The sequence below is a fragment of the Camelus ferus genome, chromosome 12 (assembly GCF_009834535.1).
Source record: "Camelus ferus isolate YT-003-E chromosome 12, BCGSAC_Cfer_1.0, whole genome shotgun sequence".
NCBI lineage: Eukaryota > Metazoa > Chordata > Mammalia > Artiodactyla > Camelidae > Camelus > Camelus ferus.
Window position 1 is genome coordinate 21,231,205 of NC_045707.1, and position 19,244 is coordinate 21,250,448.

Consider the following 19,244-nt stretch of genomic DNA (forward strand, 5'->3'; position numbering starts at 1 on the left):
CTGATCATAAAACATATCTCTTAAGCCACATTTTGTTTGTATCATAATTGTGTTTAGAGTCGGTCTTAATATTGGGTAGAATTTTATCAAATACCATGTTAAAAATAAAGCAATAATGAGACTGAAAAAAAAAAAAAAAGAGATTCTGTACCAGTAGTTTCAATTTAATGAAAAAGAGAAAAAGTTAATAAGCTACATTAACTAACAGGCAAATGCACTTGTCACATAGGTTAAATATTTATTTAAATATTTTTTAAGATTCCTAGGCAAGATAATAGTGTGCAAAACTGACAAGAGCATTTGAAGACCTAGGGATTAAAAACTAACTTTCATGTTTAATATACGGTAGACTTTTGGCATTCATTAATTTAGCATTGTGATACAGCATCTAGTTGGCCAACTGGAAGGTTCAGGATGTAAGCTAGTATGAAAAGGTGTTAATCCACAGGAAATGACAAAATGGTATATGTGCAAGCCAATCATTTTATGAGCAAAAGTATCTGTTCCTCAAAGAGGCTTTATAGTTCTCTACTTGTGCTTACATAAGCATTTAAAATGGAAACTGCAAAAAATGAGAGTATTCCTGAATGTGAATTTGAATTAAGAGTCTTAAGCCATATCCCTTCATGTATTAAGATTGAACCTTAACATGTACTCCTCCCCTTCATAGACTGTTCTTGCCTGTAAGAAATTCCTACTTATTCTTTAACACTCATCTCAACATCTCAGCACCTCAAAGAGGAACAAATATTCCTTCCTCTGGGCTAACTCGATTGCTTGAACTGACTTATACTGTAGTTATCCTGAAAGCAGAGTCCATGTTTTATTTATCTTTGTAACTCAGCGTCTAGCACAATGCCTGGCACATACCTCAACAAAGGTATGATGAATAAATAAAAACATATACGGTAGAAAGATTGGAAGCAGTCCTTAGACTGAGAACAGTGGGAAAACACTTGACCAAGATCTGAATTGCACCCTGTTATATAAGTACATACCTAAAAGTTCTACAAGTTCAAAAACAAAAGTCCAAATAATGCCTAAAGAGGCTTTCCTAATGAAGGAAATTAACTACTGTGAATACTTCAAAAAATAACTCTCAAGATAAATCCATGTAAGTAAAAGATGTATGAAAGAAAAATGTTTGGTATCATATTTTTATAAAGACTCTTTTCCCCAAATAAACCTGGAACTAGACACAACAATTCCTAAGAGAATTCTAAATAACCATGTATCTCATCCAGTGGACATTTTGCTATGTGGTTCAACGTATACAGACCTTTAACCACTGCCACCATGAAGAACTATTTTTAAAAAGAATGCACATACCATTCAACTATTTTATAAAGTATTAATTATCTATGAAAAACTCTCTGGTTATGAATTCCCACCCTTAAACCAACATCCTAAAATTGGAGTATTATGTGAAGTATGATTTTCTCTCATTATTTAAATTTCTTAGAAAGACTACAATGCTTTGTACATAACTTTTCCTATACACATGCAAAAATCTTACTGCTCATTACTTTCAAAAAGTTCTTCCATTAAATGTGTTCTGATCAGTAAGACTGATGTTTCTACAGGTCTCTGAAAAAGTAACTGACTCATGTAAATGAGTCTCAATTTTGTATTTTACTATAAACTTCTACATAGTTTTTTTTTACATTGATGAAGTGAAATAAAGTTCTACTATATAACCAAATCTCAAGTCTGTAATCAACATACTTTAGGAAATGAATAATTAATAGCCATCCCAATAACTTGTAATGAATCTGGAATTTCCCCAGTACCTGGAAAATAGCAAAGTAATCCCCTTCAAAAAGAGAAAGTTGTCTTTTGTAATGCTGAATATGAACCACTCCCTTTCTGTTCAGGTGCTCCAGAAGCCCAATTTTCAAGTGATCATGTATGCTCACTATTTTAGTAAACCGGTAACTAGAACAGGAAAGAAAACAAACTTAATTTTTGATTACCTAAAGCCTTTGAGTTGCGTAACTCATTCTGTAACTGATCAAAATGTAATGCCACTCACAACTCTTAAAGTAGCTACACTTTTGAACTGACCAATACTAAAAACAGAAACCCAATCTAAAATGAGGAAACGATTTTATTTTCTTATGATTAAAAAAATAAAACCTGAAGTAATCCATGGCTAAAGTAATCTCAAAATACCCCAAATATCTTTTTCTGGATTTTAAGATTAGATGGATAAAGAATTTTCAGATTTGTCATGTTATTATTTTTCAATTTGTCATGATGACAGAATAAATATTCTAAAAAGGTACTGTATAATTCTGAAGCATCCTATTAAAACTGGGATACTAGCTCTAGTTTTGTAATGAAATAGTGGGTAAGACAGAAAACTATGATGTAGACTTTTACAATTAAGAACTACAAATATATTCAGGCCTGCCCCTTCACCAAGTTCATTTGAAAAATAAGATTTTTAAAGATTCTTCATGTTTTATTTTTTGTTATTTTTTTCCTTAGGAAAGGCAAATCTCATTATATTTGAGAGATTAATTCTGAAGCTTCTCCGCATATTCCGGGAAAACAAATACAAGTATAGCTCTATTTTGCTTTACATTTCCATTTCCTCTTCAGGCCTTCTTCAAAGAACAAGTTTATGTAAGTAAAATATAAGTGGATATAACCCTTTAAAATTTATTTAGTTAAAAAAAGTTTATTTTGATGTTTTTTCCCTCTCTACTTGTCAGTGAAGAGAGAACTGGCATATACTCTTCTTAAAATATTGGAATTTTACATAAAGTAGTTCTAAAGGAAGGGTTTTTGAATTGGACAAGGATGTTCTAATATTTTAACATCATTAACCTGGTTATGCCTAAGACACGAATAAAACGAAACTTCCTTTCCTTCAAATTCTATGGAATCTCTTCTTCACACACTACTTGAATTTAAGAATTATGAAAACTCTGGGAAGTATGAGAACTAATTGGAAACATTTTGTTGGCTAGATAAGAAATTTCAATGCCTTTTCCCCCTTCATCCATAAGACTGAGGAAGGAGAATTCTAAGTTTGTTAAAAAGACTACCCTGTTACTTGCAGTAAGTCCTGTAACTAGACATGTCAATGTTAAAAAAGCATGATGATATAAAGACCACAGATTTTCATATTAAAAGCAAAAGTAGAACCTGGATAGAATATCCACTTGCAACAGAGAGAAATTTGAAAGCTTCTGGGAGAATGATTACACCAACAACGAGGCTATAAGGTAGTTGTAGTTAAATGATGTTTTAAAACTACCAGACAGTAATAGCAATTGTCTATGTTTTTTTTTTAGTAACAAGTTACTGAGTGATTTTATGTTCAGATATTCAGTTTATGGGAAACAAGCTAAAGCCAAATGGTTCTTACTAGCATTGACAAACATTAGTGTAAGTTATATTTATTTTAAAGAACTAAAGCTTAAGTATTCAATTTTAATGTTTAGTATCTTAACTCCTACCCTATTAATAATTCAAAACTAGCTCACAATGAAATGAATGCCAAAATTTTAAGCAAACAAGATGGTCAAACGTTTTAAGAAAAAAACAATGGTTCTTTATAATTTTGTGTGTGCTCTGTCCCTTGCATATAATATTCAGTAAAGAAACATTTTTGAATAAATGAGTATGAAGAATTGTGTGATCTGTTCATCTTTTAGCCCTCCTGCTAAGGCACACAGAAAGGGACAGCATAATTTTTTAAAAAAAAGTTTAACTGACTTACTATACTCTTTATGGTAATCAACAAGTCATACCCTTCTCTGTATCACTTCATTACACTAGACCCACAATTAACAATAAATATTTACGCAAAGTGAAACATAAGTTTGACTGTGTGATAGCACGAACTATTAAGGTTTCTGATTATTTTCATAATAAAAAAGAACTTTAAATTTATTTGATTAATCACTCAACAAATATTAATAACAGAAGATCATTATTGCAAGTCTCTAGAAGTATAGAAACAATGTTCTAAGATGATTTCTTTATATCACTCACTGTAAAATCATTCAAGAAACTATTTGCATTGCAGTAGGGGTATGCTCTGCCAAGCTGTAATTAACACGGCGCCCAATTCAAGTGCTATCAGATTGGCTACATTGGCAGAACATAAGCTGTAGTATTTACTGGACTTTATATAAATTGGGAGGTCTTTGCAAGAAGTAAATATATATATTATGTGCTATAATTCTTTTAACATTATTGTGCTCTTTATTGTTTAGGCAGCTTCAGAAATATTAATCTGGTACAGGTCAAATACTAAATATTTCAGAAAAATTTTCCTAATGCAGTATTTCTCAAATCTGTATGGAAGGACTAATTTTTTTTTCAGAAAATTTCCAAATTGTCACAGATTGATACTTCTATAAAGTTTTTTTTATAAAATAAAAATGAACCACTAAAAAAATGATATAAAAAACAAAAACAAACTCCCATTTTTTAATTATTAGGTTTAATAGATATGAAGTTACCCTGTCAAACTGCTATAAACATTTTGGATCATTTATACTTAATTTCAATACTTATTTTATTACTGATCAGCACTGTCTCATCCATAGACACACTTTGAGAAACACTATTCTAACGTACTTACTATTATCTGGCATTATACCAAACATTGGGGATATAAAAGAAAACCAAAGACAGTCTCTACTTTCATGATTCTCACTGTGTAATAGGTATTTGCCCAGAAGAGATGGAGGAAAAGTGGTGTGTGTATGTGTGTGTCTGAAAGGCAACCAGGGAAGAGGTAACATTATATATAAAGAGATTTGAAACTTAATGAATTCTAGCAACCTTTTGTTTTCATTAAAGAGGTAGGGTCCAGTTTGGATTTCATCCTCCAGGTGATAGGAAACGACTTTCAAGCAAGGAGGTAACCATCGTATTTCCATTTAAAAACAGTGATGTGGAAGCAGTACACTAAACAGATTGAAAGAGGATAAATGAGGGAACAGAGAGATGAGTTAGATACCTATTTCAAAAGTTCACATAAAAGATGCTCAAGTGCTAAAATAGTGTACTGACAGGAGAGGAGAAGACAGAGATAAGTGATATTTAAGAGGTGGTGGAATGAATAGGACCTGGAGTAAGGCTCAGATTTTGGCTTGGGTCAATGGTTGTACCAATAGGGAGTGTAAGAAATAAAAGCATCAGGCTTCTGGGAAATATGTTTAGTCACAGGCATGCTGAGTTTGAGTTATCTGTAATATTATTTAGGTTGGAATGTCCATCTAATAGTTACATATTGGAGGGAAACTCAGGAGGGAGAATTAGGGTGGCGACAGATTGGGATTTGTCAGTTATAAGTGGATGTCAACTTCTCAAAGGTAAAGGGGCTACAAAGAGCCTAACAAACTCAGGGTCAAGAATGACCTTCCCCAAAACAATTTCTATAAGTGGTATGATGGTCACAGTGATGATATAACAGCAACTGATACTTACACACTATTTGTTATGTGCCAAACACTTCTTAGGTACTCTATCTTCATTAAGCAGATGAAGAAATTACTTAAGCAGATGAAGAAATTACGAAGTTTCTCATCCAAGGTTACACAGCTTATAGTAACAGAACTACGATTTGAATCCAAGCAGTCATGTTGCAAAATCCAAGTTCATAACTACTATGCTATGTGTAGACATGAGGACTACTGAATGGGACATGAGAAAGCAGGGAGAAAGCAGAGACCATCCTTTTCAAGGTCAAGGGTTCTCCTTACTCCATATCCCTCCCACCCCATTAAAAAAAAAAAAGACTTGACCATGTATACATGCTGAAAGGAAGACAGTAAAGAGGTGAGGTTAAAGGCATAGAACAAAGAAGAGATGATTAATAGAACAAGTCTCAGAGAAGGTAACTGAGGTCTCAGGAAGATGGTGATATAATTGGGATGATAAAGATACTTTTGTATGGTATCCAATGAATATAAGAGGAATCATAAAATGTTATATCTTACTACTAAGAATTTCCTTATAAATAATTAGTAACATTCTGGTCAAAAATTTGTTTTTGATTTCTTTTAAAAACAGTTGCTGAAAGTTTTCTCTTGGGCAAAGTATGTAATACTTAGAAAAGCCCTGGACAATTACTGAAGAATTATACAAAATACCTCAATTATATACCCAATATATTAAAAATATATGTATTCATTAACATATGCATAATAAATACATATGTGTGTATGTATGTTAGTGTGTGTCAATGATTCAGTTTATATTCAAAGCAAAACCTCTCTAAATGAAAGCCAGAGACACATTTTTAATTATACACAAAACTTGATTATAAAGCAGAGTGATTTTCCAGTAAACTCGTCAAATTCAAGTGAACATCATCTTTGATGTAACTTATTTAGGAGGATATATTTTTAGATTTGTCCCATTGATACGGTCATAGCTCAAAATATTTTAGGTACTTCTCTTTTTAGAGCTGGCAGACATACGAAAAAGCACTGCTATCTAACATACAGGAGGTACCAATATGTATTTATTGAGTGTATGAACAATGTGTTTTGCTATGGTAAAATAAAATTTCTGATGTAGGATTTTTGTGGTGGAAAAATGTGTGAACAAGCTATAATGTAATAGCTGTACCTCTGATAACTCACTGCTATTTTTATGATCAGATGAACCAAATATACGTCATAATGAATAATGTACTCTATCAAATGAAATCAAGATCCAACTCAAATGTCATCTTCTTGGTGAAGCCTCACTTATTTCTCAATGGCTTTCTTCTCTTTGCTTCCAAAACATTTGGCTGATCATGCTTTCTAACATATCACAGATTATACTGTATTTATGTCTATCTCATTCACTACAACACAAAATTCTAGAAGATACGCACTGTCTTTTACGACTCTGTATGCTAGGCAAAGAGTAGAGATTCAATGGATGTTTCCTGGATTAGCTAAATAAATTAGCACAATAATAAAAAATGGGGTGGAGGTGAATAGCTGAGTGGTAGAGCATGTACTTAGCGTACATGAGGTCCTGGGTTCAATTCCCAGTATCTCCGTTAAAAAAATAAATAAATTAAAAAACACCCCTCCCAACAGTCTAGCTGCTCTTAATTTCTTTGTCCTTTTCTCTCTACAACCGTAGATGAACCCAATTATTTCACTGTATGAACCCAGTCATCTATTTTATGCACCGTGTAGCTAAACACTGCTCAAGAAAATCTCAAGTGAATAAATTTATACCACTCTAAAATGATGATCTAGAACCTCAAATGAGATCTCAATACTGCCAAGCAGTCTTATTCTTTCATTCTTAGCTAATGATCTGGTCTCATACTTTTAGGATAACCAAGTCATCACAAAATCTAAAACTACTTGCAACTATAATATCTTCCTTTTTTCCTGCTGCAACAGTAGTGTCTGTCTTCCATTTAAATGTTATAAGGCTTAGTCCTGGGATCTCTTTTTCACAGATGCCCTCACTTCACAGATACTATCATTTACCTGATTTTAAGTACCATCTACAAACAGTCTTATTTTTATTTCCAGCCTAAGTCTCTGGTCTATATTCCATGCTAGCATATCCATCTGCCTACGACATAGCCACTTCAATGTTTCATACGCCTAAAATTAACTCAATCTTATCCCTGCCCCAAATCTACTTTTCTTGTCTCTCTCCTCCCACTGTTATCATTATGTTAACATTATGATATACAAGCTGGAAACTAGACACACATTTGTGATTTTCTTCACTTTTCATTAATTTGAATGCCTTCTTACTTGCCAGATGCTGTTCTAGTAAATGGGCTATAGCAGTGAGTAAAACAAAGCCCCTGTGCTCATGGAGCATGAGTTGGGAATAGGGGGAGGCAAACAGATAGACAAAAAATTAAAAAAAAAATGTAGAGAGAGAATGCCAAGTGGTCATGGAATGTGGGAAGGTGGTTACCATTGTATATGGAGTGGATAGGGAAGGATCTGACTGATAACACAGATCTAAAGGAAATGAGAAAGCAAGGATATAAATATTTGGAGAAAGAACATTCCAGGCATAAGAAATTATAAGTTCAGAGACCCTGAGGCAGGAACATTCATGGCCTATGTGAGGGGCCTAGTGAAGACAGAGCAAAGTGAGCATGAAGGAAAGTGGTAGGAAATAAGAGAGCATGGGCCAGATCATGCAGGTCCTTATATTCTCTTTTAAGGACTCTAGCTTTCATTGAGTGAAAAGAGAAGGTATTTAGTGACATGGACAAGGAGCAACAGGAAAAAGCCTTAAGTATAAAAATACCGCTCTGACTGTTCTTTTGAGGATTACCACAGGAGTTAAGGGCATGAGTAACAAACTGGCTAGAAGGTAACTGTAATAAGCCATATGAGATGATGGCAGCCTAAAACCTTCAATGCCTTTGTAATATATTAAAATCCAAATTCCTCCTACATGATCTCGCTTTTGCCTACTTCAAACTTATTTTATCCCACTCCTCTTCAAACATTATGCCACAGGTTACTCAGCTTTGGTCCCTTAAACATGCCTGTCTTAGGGGGTTTGCACATGTTGTTGCCCCATTTGACTTCAACCTGCCTAACTAACACCTACTCTTTGGTTACAGCTCAAACGTTACTTCTGGGGAGTATGACATCCAGTATAAATGAGGTGCTCTCCCAGCTCTTGTTATACTCATAGCACTCTCCATGATTTTTTCTCTTCATAATGCTTATTATATTCACAATTTACTTAATGTCTGTCTCCCCGACTAGACTATGACCTACGGAAATAGAAACTGTTTTGTTCACCATGGTATAGTTACTGCTTATCAGACTGAAGGCACTTAATAGCCCTCAATAATTTTTTTGAGTAAATGAATGGATGACTTCATAAGTATATTTATTATCTGAAAAAAAATCACCCAGTCTGAGCACCTACAATATTTTGTAGTTAATGCTCTAATAACACTTCATCGTCAAAGGAAGAGAACTATCAGTGACATTCAGAAGAATGAAAGTAATTCCAAAAGGAGTTCTTGAGCTATTTTGAACACACTTACCATCAAATTGGTTAATTGTGTAAATAATCTCCCAGGGAAACTGGATTGTACAACAGTAATACTACTTTACAGCTTGCATTATTGGGGCCAAGTATTTGGCATAAACACAAAAATATTTTTAATGGTTGCACAACAATGTGAGTATACTTAATACCACTGAACTGTAAATTTAAAAATAGTTAAAATGGTATATGTTATGTATATTCGACCACAATAAAACATTTAAAAGCACTTTTTACAAGTTGATTAGTATAACTTTGAAAGATACATTATCTCAGAGTATTTGAATAATAGCCCAGTTTTAACTGATTTATTAATTTGTTATAGTGAAGGACAAGTTACTTAAACTTTCCTTGCCTCAATTTCTTCATCAGTGAAATAAGGATACTCGATGCCCTAACTCAAATATCTCAGTGAAGAGAAAATTAAGAAAGTGATAGTGATATGAAAAACCACCTTTACTATGCAGAAAAGGGTACTGTTACTATCAGAGGCTGAAGGTTCACTACTGGGCTGTTAATATTTTAATATGAGTTTATGAGAATTAGTAATTTACTTTAAATCTTATTAATTAAGCAATGGTTTTCAGCAACCAACTCTGACCCTCTCCCAGTATAGTACAGTTTACAAATCATGGTAAAGAAGTGATTGATAACACTTAGCTATTGGTTTCAATATATATAATATTAAAAAATATTAAACCAAGCATCCATTATTGGCAAAGTGACAACACTAATGAAGTTGATCATTGATAACATACAACATCACAAACTAATCCTACTCACCAACTAAAATAGAAAGATGATCTTTGTGACATTAAAAGAAAAAAATCCAATAGATGAGGGCCATTTAGTAGAAAATAAAGCATAGCCTCAAATGACCAGAATTTAAATGTGTACATAAGAACAAATAGGCAAAAGACAACAAACAAGCCTTTAGAAGGAATATAGCATGGCTTTCCCCATTTTAAAGCTCTATCAGTCCAATATCTTATATTTTCCAGCAACACTACTCAATAATACCAATTTATAAAATTTAGAATATAAGCCTGACATACTTCAGAATACCCTAATCATGTGTTGAATGACATGTATACCTTTAACAAAGGAGGAAAATGTATCTTAGAAAAGATTTTGACACCAAAAAGATGAACTGTTTTTGATTTTTAGATAACAGAAGTAAGTCTGAAACCACATTTCCTTTCTTTTTTTTTTTTTTGTCTTTTTAGAGGGGGCAAATTTGTAGTTACCATTATAAATCAAAAATGAAAATTTCTTAGGTTTTTCTTTCAATTACAAATAAAAATCCTTTGAATTATTAAAGTCAGTATAAGATACTTCAGTCTGATTATGTTAGTAACTGCTGCTATATATGTGAGCACTTCAAGAATTCTACCTAGTGAGTATAATGTAAAATAATTCTGTATTAAAATCAGATGTAACTATTTACAGCTCCTAGAAATACCCTTCTTTTTACCTGTAACTGTACTCATGTCATTCTTATTATAGACTTAGGGACACACAAAACATTAGAAAGTTTATATTAATTCAGAAATAGAAACATTAATCCTAGAGAAATTTGTATATTAATTTGAAAGAATGTGAAGAGCAGACAAGTATGATTTTTGGTTAAGAAAGGCATATTTTCATGACAAGAAATCACTACTAGCCAAGTTACACAGGTATAAGGTATTCTTGCAGAGATACCATTTCTGTTCCAGTTACAAAAACTAAATACAGAAGCTACACTTTATATACTCTTTTCCCAAAATAATCTGCCTGAGAATTCAGATTCTCTTTTCCCAGCCCCCTTTCTAAAGAAATTCTTCTCCCTTCCCCCAGTTCAAACAAGTGAGAAATAAAAACATTGGTGCCTGTGTTGAGAAAGTGAATGGTTCTAATACATGTTAGGTAGTTTCCATTTCTTTATCTATATCAAAATGGAAAGACCTGATTGAGTTGTCATTTGATAGACAATTAAACATACTTCTGATGTTAGTCTGCCATGTAATTTTTGGCACATAGTACGAAGGGAACTCAAATAACTGAGTTTAACTGCCTGGGTAGATAAAAATCTGCCCTAGGAATAGTACTGAAATTCTTTTTTTTTTTTTTTAAAGAACAAGGAAACATTTAATAGTTACGCTGTTACAGACAACAGCGGCCACACAGAGAAGAGGTGCCTGTGTGAGCTAGTACTGGAATTTTTAATCAGCCACATTCTCAGTTTATCCGAAGTCGTCATTTTCTTCAAAATCCTAAACTATTTAAAAAAAATTCTTGTCTCAGGGGTTAGATGTTTCTTTTTAAGCTATGTTCATTTATTCAACTGTAAGTCTGGTTAGTTTGAATAAAATTAGAAAGCTTCGTGTTAAACTGGGTTTCCAAAAATTTGTTCCAATAAATGCAAAAAAAAAAAAAAAAGTCTCACGGTGAGAGGGGAAAAGCATTATAGTCATAGTCAAAGCTATGAAGTACTAGAACATAGAAATAATAGCTTTAGTAATGACTTTTTCACTGCTTTACATTATAATGAGAATCTAGTTTCTTAAAATAGTGTTATTTCTGTGTAGTATTACTCATTATTTTTAAGTCTTAAAAAAAAAAACCCTTTCAACTTTCTATATAATATTCCTCTCAATTTACTGAATATTTTTTTCCCCCTAACCCAACAGATCATAGGAAAAAGTTGACTTCAAGAATGCTTGGAATTGCAATTGATTTTACATTGTATAACAGGGATAACAGGTTCTTGATTACAATGATCTTTTTCAATGACTTCCTAGAGTCTGTTTAAGGAGCCCTATTACTTCCAAGTAAAGAGTTTGAAAACAACCATCTTACACCATGCTGCTTTCCAGTGGAAAAGACCGTATCACTTCCCTGCTTCAAATCTTATCTGAAGAGTTGCTTCTTCCAGGAAGCCAATCATGAGCCTCCTAGGCCTTGACAATGTAAAAGACAAGGGTTGGAGTGCTCCTGAAATCTACTCAACTAATGCTAATTAAAATTACCTCCACTAATGCAAATTTAAAAAACCAGACATTCTCTCAATGGTCTAATACACTAGAAAGCTATTGTGTAACTTGTTTGTACCACTGGGACACAGTGGTGCAAGCTTGTAATCATAACTACTCAGGAGGCTGAGATCAGGGATAACCTGAACTCAAGAATTTAAATTACCTGCAGGTTGATTATTCATGAACAGTTCTATGTTGTTAAATCCCTTGCCTATCAGTTTGCCCAGGAGAGCTAAACTAATGTAGTTCAGAAATGGAGTCGATGATAAACACTATTATTGCAATGATACTAAGTTAAAAAGCATTAAAAGTAAATTTTAAAAAAAGTACATCCAATTCTTTCTTCATTCACTAGGTGTAGCCAAAGTGGAGTAAGACTTGTAGGAAGGAGAACAAATCCAGGGGATATAGATGGTACAATTTTCCCAGAGTCACTCTTTTTAATTCCTTCAATTAAAAAAAAGACAAACTAGTATCAACCCAATACCTATTCATTTATGATGTGCCAGTCACTATCCTAACAGCTTTATATCCATCAACTCACTTAATCCCCACAAAACTCTTAAGAGATGGGTACTATTATTTTCCTCATCTGAGGAGAAAAATGAGTTGTAGAAATAACCTATACTGGGTAGCAAGTTAATTAGGAGAGACATGTTTTCAATCCAGGTACTGTAACTCCATAGTCTGTGCTCCTAACTTAAATTGTCAATTTTTGATGTGTTCTTTTCTTTTTTCTAGCCAGAACACAGTTTTTAAACTGTTCCTCAGAGTCCTGGGAGTCCATGAGAATGCTTCTGGGACCATTTAAGAAAGTAGAAGAAAGCAGATGGGACTCTGGGCACTTCACCCAACCAAAGAAACTTCACTACATCTGTTTAAATATTGAACATACAATTAAACTTATCATAGTAATAATTAAAAAAAGACTTTCATGCTAAAAAGCAAAAAGTTTGAAAATCACAATATCAAGACTGTAATTTTCATTAAGTCAGGATCTCTGTCTTAAAATATCTCACATGTTTGACATTCAATAAACATTAACTTGATAAATTGAAACTATATGGCAGCACTATACTTATCAGAAAAATTTAATACTCATTCATACCATTAAATCAGAGAAAATCTTGAATACCAATATAATGAAACTGAGTAATAACAATAATATTATTAAATCACACTCAGATTGGTGCTGCTTAGTTTTTAACTACAAGTGATCAGAAAAGATTTCACTATTTCAAGGCTACTGATGGGTTAAGCATAATCCATTCTCACACAGAAAAAAACAGATATGCTTTTCACACCCATATTTTTTAACACTATGTTAACAATTATACTGCCTGATGTATTAATGCCCATTCATATTTTTTAGGATTATTGAATTAATAACATATATTACAATTCAAATTATCAGTAGAAATGTTATTTTATAATATTTTCTGAAGCTCATGAATTGTCTTCAGTTTCACAGAAGTTACAAGGGAACTTTAAAAAAGCATATAATTAAGGAAATATTTAAAAATTATTTAAAAAATCTACTCTATTAGGTATTTTCTTACTCTCTTCATCTGTGGACCCAAGAACTTGGTGTTCATGAGACAGAATAATTTTGGCTACTGCCACCACTGTATTCCTTCTTATGGTGAATTTTCAGCTTGAGAGCTGACATCTAAAGCAATTAAATATTATAGAAGCTTTAAGAAAAATAAAACTGAAGCTACACTAGCTTTTTAAATTCTGAATTTGGATTTAAAGTCAAAAGCAGCAAAAATTAAAACTCATTTTTTCTCTTCCCCAACCTGACTGGAGCTTTATTTTAGAGAAGTAACAATTCCCAACCAAGTTACAGATGTAAAATAGTATCTGTTGCTGATAATACTTCATAAAATATTATCAGAAAATTACAAACTATCACTCTAACAAACTTCACCCTCGTGGCTATTTCTCAGTTGAAATGAAACATGTAAAAAAGTGAAATATATTAAAAGAGAAGGTCAGCATTAGATCTACCAATTTATCGTAATAAAATTGCTTTGAAAAGAAGCAAAAACTAATAAAATGAAATTTCTGATACCTTAAACATACACAAGAAAGTTCAACAAATGCCAAAGCTAGCTCAACATAGCTGACTAGAAGATTTCATTTTAATACTCATTTTCCAGAAACTGAGTTAACCATATGGAGACAAAATACGAAACAGAGTATAACAAAGGCACAGGAAACTAGAATGTAATATTGCCTTAGATGGAATGTAGTCTGAATGTAAGCCAGAGCCTTGCATGAACACTAACCCTTGTTCTCTTCTAACAGACTCAAATTTTTTATGCTTATGCTATTAAAATTCTTATGAAAATCCTATTCTTAATCCTTGTGAAAAAACACCAAGATTGGTTTTCCATACTAGAATATTAAAAACAAAACAAAAACAAAACTCAGAAGCCCTCAAGCTATATCAAGACTCCAGATGAGAGTGATTTTGGTAGTGAAAGGATAAGCAGTTATGTAACAATTAATATGAGTTGATGATGTGAGAAAGAGTTTCCTGATACTGATGTAACCATCAGCTACATAAACCATTTTCCAGAGATGGTGCTAAAGATGATTTTTCAGTGCTTAGGTAGGGTAGTCCAACAGATATCCAAACAAAATTACAATTTGTCTGCCCTGTCCCTAACTCTGAAAGCTCAGTAACCATGCAGTTAACTCTGTTATCTAAATAACTATCAGGATAAAAACATGCTTTGGATTGCTCTTCTCAGATGAGATCCCTTTCTCCTCTTTCAGAAAAATAAAGATAAATTATCTTAAAAATTCTTTATTTGACTAGTGCTAAGATCCTAGAAAAAAAAATTCCTGAAAAAAGTAATTCACATTCAAGTATAAACAATATTAATTGTCAGAGAAGGTTTAAAGGAATAGTTTATTAACCTACACAGTATCTGCTTGAGCAGACAGGCTATTTCCTTGACTGGCTCAACTCTAAACCAAGACATCAGGAATCAATCAATTATGCACTCTTGTATTTTTCTAAAAAAAAAAAAAAACAAAACTGGTTTAGAGAGTTAAAACAGTTAAATTCTAATTTTTCAAGAATGCTATAAAACAATGGTTAATTTAGGAAATAACTGGATTAGTGACAATGTAAAAAGGATTTATTTAGAACTCTGGAATGGTAAAGAGACCTATACTTTTCTCAGATGGTCAAAAAGATTCACAATAATGTCCTTTTCAATTCATACTCTGTTATTTAATCTATACCTTTGGAGGGTGCCTCCTGGGCACAGGAGATTCGGTATTAAAATATGAATGGAGAACAGGATATTGCAGATTTAAAAATAAAAATTCAGAAATACAAAAAAAAAAAAGACTTAACAAAAGATGCTTAAAATTCAAATTATCAAAAGAGTATATGACTTGGGCTTTCTGAAATACAGAATTTTATTTGTAAAAGGGAAATGAAATAATCCAGCTCTAATATTACACACAATGACAGTGATATTAAAGTATATACAGATCTCAAAATCAATCAAATATATGTATACATATATATACATATATATATGTATACACATATACACACACACACATACACACATATATATATATATACTTCAAAATCAATCAAAGACATAAATATTTCACAAGTTAGGCTGGAAGAGGGTACAAACAGAGCAGGAAGAAAAGGGAAGCTCCATGGAGAAACAAAGGGAAAAAAGGGCAGTGATCTCTTACATCCTGAAATTGAAAAGACATTAAGCGAAAGTGCTTGTTAAAATATGTATACAAAAGGTTCATAAAATTGTCTTATTTTTTAAATCTTAATTTCATATTAAGGTAAAAACAATTTTATTTAGAGTTAGAACACTGGTGACCATAAAATATGAGTCTCTACCGTTTCCATCAATGTCCAAAGAAAGCAAGAGACTTCATATAAACGAGAAATCTCACTAGGTTTTTCTTCTTCTCAGAGAGCCTAGGTTTTGCTTGGAATTATATTTTTGCATGAACTTATATTTAGCCTTCTACTGTGCAGTAATCAGTCACATGTCACCTAATAGAGGATCATGATAAGATATTCTTCCACCAGTAGTAGAATGCATGAGTCAAATGTGTTTGCTTAAATCTTCCATGAAAACAGAAACTCTCAAAACACACATGATACTCATGTTTTGACATGTAAAACTCAACTCTACTCCTCTTGAATTACTGATTTCCATAAAACACATGAGTTTCACTTTGTCTGGAAACACCTACCTGAATAGCTGAGTTCATGAAACACGTATTTCCCAAGTTACTTAGACCACAAAGGCCTGGCTGTTCATTGTTTCTTCCAGGTTCTGAATAATCATAGTTCTTATAAGCAGTATATGATGGGAGACAATAATTTGAGTTTTTCACACTGGAAGAAAACAAAAAATATTTTTTATAGTGCAGCCAATTATCATATAGTTAAAATGAACAGAGCACTTTAAACCTATTTGAGATAAGGGCTTTATAAAAAAAATGACTAACTACCTAACTCAGGTACTTTTAACAGGAACCTAAATGAAATTAATCCCCTTAATTAAAGTACTTCTCATTCAGTCAACAAAATCACTGCATCATATACTACACTAACCAATACAAACCACAGTACGTCTTTCTGCCCTTGATTAACTGGAGCTGCTTCACAGCTTGCTCCATTCTTCATTGCTCCATCAAATTTAAAACATTCAGATTTTAAACACCACCCGCAGCAATAAGTCATCTCATTCATGTCCCTTTTACATCCTGCTACTGTAATAAGAATGAGAACAGTAGAAACAGCGAGAGCTGTGCTTTACAGGTGAGAGCATAGATTTCCAAGGCTTCTGTGACATCACTTTTCTGATGCACTGAAGATTCTATTTGTTGTATTCTAGACCAGCAAAATCTAATATTCAAATGCAGAAAACAGCTTTGGTGGATGGGATGCAAAAATGAAGTGATTCTAAGCAAGTACATTCCAGTATTATTTGGCTTTTCTTTCTTCTAGTTTGTTAGATTAATGTAGTTTATTTCACTAGATAAATATAACTTCAGGATAGTTTATACTATGAGTATAATAAATATTAATCTTAAAAAAACTACAAAATATTCAACCTCAGAGAATCAGGATAAATTCAGAAAGAAGTAAGAGAAGTCAGTAAGTTAGATCCCTCTTGATTTTGTGGAAAAGGATGGATTCTTCCCCAATTTTTAACAGGTTATCTTACAAGATATTTAGGATGGATACTTTGGATATAATTCAAAAGCATACTTTCGATCACTATTTTTTTACTCCTTAGAACAAACCTGAGCAAGAGTCAAGGTCATTTGCTAAAAGCAAATAATGATGTAAATAAAAGAATATGCTTTACAAGTAAACATGATAAATCAGTAACTCTTACAAAAACCTCAACTGGCTACAATTTATACCTGGTATTATTTTTCAAAAATACTTTTTACTTATAATTTCAAATACTTTCTATTGTAGCTTCTACACTCTCACTTTATTATTACAACAATTTAAGTGAACTATACTAACACCTGTTCTAACAAAGCGTTTAGTAACATCCACCCCCACCAGCAAACCAAACAGGTAAAACACAAAACCGTTATCAATCAAATATTACACACACAATTCTATCTCATCAATATTTTTCCATTTTTAAGAATACACCCCCTCCATCACAAATAAAAGACCAGCTCCCAGACTCAAAAAACAATCCACTCCCAAATTAAGCAAAAATAACAAAGCCCAAATAAGTGTAACCTTGATCAATTCATAGAATTGTAGCTGTTTGCTTGTTTTAAACTTTAAAAAAGAGCTCAAGCATATTTTGGATTTTGTAGATCACTAGGCTTATAGTTCATATTTTACTCTATATTACCAGAACTAATAAAGTGTGCAAAGCGTCTAACAGCAATTCAATATATATTCACTCAGTGATTGGATTCTAACTTCGAGGACATGTAACAAAAAGCTGAATCTTATTTTTCTCCCCTGAAAAATTTTCCCCCCTTTAAGAACTGCTTAAAAATCAAGGTCTACTCTGTATTACAAAAATACAAGGCCTACATTTTCTATACATTAAAAAAAAACCCATATGTATTGGGTATAAAATTATAATAAAACATGAAGTCAGAATACAGAGGGAAATATACCCAAATGCATGCTTGTGTATACATACACCTCCACATCCACACCGACATTCACCCAAGTGAAAGGACTGAAAGCACATTTACACGCTTATTCCTTAAGTTTATATTCAGATATCTCTATACCCCACACATAACACAAATGAAAGTTGGAAGCGCTACTCTTCTTTATGGCAACAGGATGGAGTTTGCTGGGATATGGATTCCTATTTACTGAGAGAATGAACAAAAGTCTTATTTGCAAAAGCAGCATTTGGTTTTGTCTTTTAAGATCTGAATCCTTAAAGGATATCTACATTTTAAGTGACAAGATAAGTATAAATCTTGCACAAAGACTGATATAGTCTAGATGCTCAATGATAATAATGCAAATGTTTTAATCATCTTGATTGGTCACTTACAATCCACATCTTATGTGATCTTTCAATCAAATAAAGTTTGTCATGGAAAATACCAAAACCAGCTGCTCTTCAAACATTTTGACAAAGTACATGGAAACCTAGCCCCTAAAGAAAGCCTCTATTCTATCGTTCATGACTATTTCTGCTATTTTTTTTCCCCTAAAGACTGTAAGCTAGCCCTCATCCTATGAGGTTATGCTACTTTGAAAAAATAAATTTGCCAGTAATCTTAATGGGAATGTTAATGCTATATTAGATTAATTCTATCATCTTAAATGAGTATGCATTAAAAATATAACATTCCTTTAGTCAAATTGACTTGTCTTTCTATAAAAATTTAAAATTGACTTTTCAATTGGCACTTACATTTGACATTATAAACATTATAAATATATAATTTAATCCTCAAACTATAATTATGCTCACTTTACAGTTAATGAAATGAAGCTTTCGGCAAGTAACTTGTCAAAAGCCAGATGGCTAGCTAGCTCTGGCAGTCTCCAACATCCAGTTCCTTTTCACCACTTAATCTCTTACAGGGAGTCATCTCCATTTTAAATAAAAGAGCTTTAAATGTATTAACAGAAAAATAGAATGTGCTCTGATGTGGAATGCCAAGAGTTGAGAAAATAAATATATTAAGAAGATTTTTAAA

The 19,244-nt window shown here is 32.5% G+C and overlaps 1 protein-coding gene across 7 annotated transcripts in view; it reads right to left on the minus strand.

Moving 5' to 3' along the window:
- Positions 1-19,244, minus strand: part of USP15 (ubiquitin specific peptidase 15) — a 108,950-nt gene that overhangs the window by 24,441 nt on the left and 65,265 nt on the right. For 4 of the 7 annotated variants that reach the window (XR_004324535.1, XM_006192376.2, XM_006192375.2 and 1 more), the window contains one exon: positions 16,284-16,428. Coding sequence is in view for 5 of the 7 variants with exons in the window: in XM_006192376.2 (XP_006192438.1) it covers positions 16,284-16,428 (145 nt within the window). In the remaining 2 variants the exon portion in view is untranslated. Of the gene's footprint in view, positions 1-1,790; positions 1,936-14,975; positions 15,057-16,283; positions 16,429-19,244 lie in introns of those variants that run through there. The other 3 variants (XM_032493133.1, XM_032493132.1, XM_032493131.1) reach the window with 3 other exon arrangements.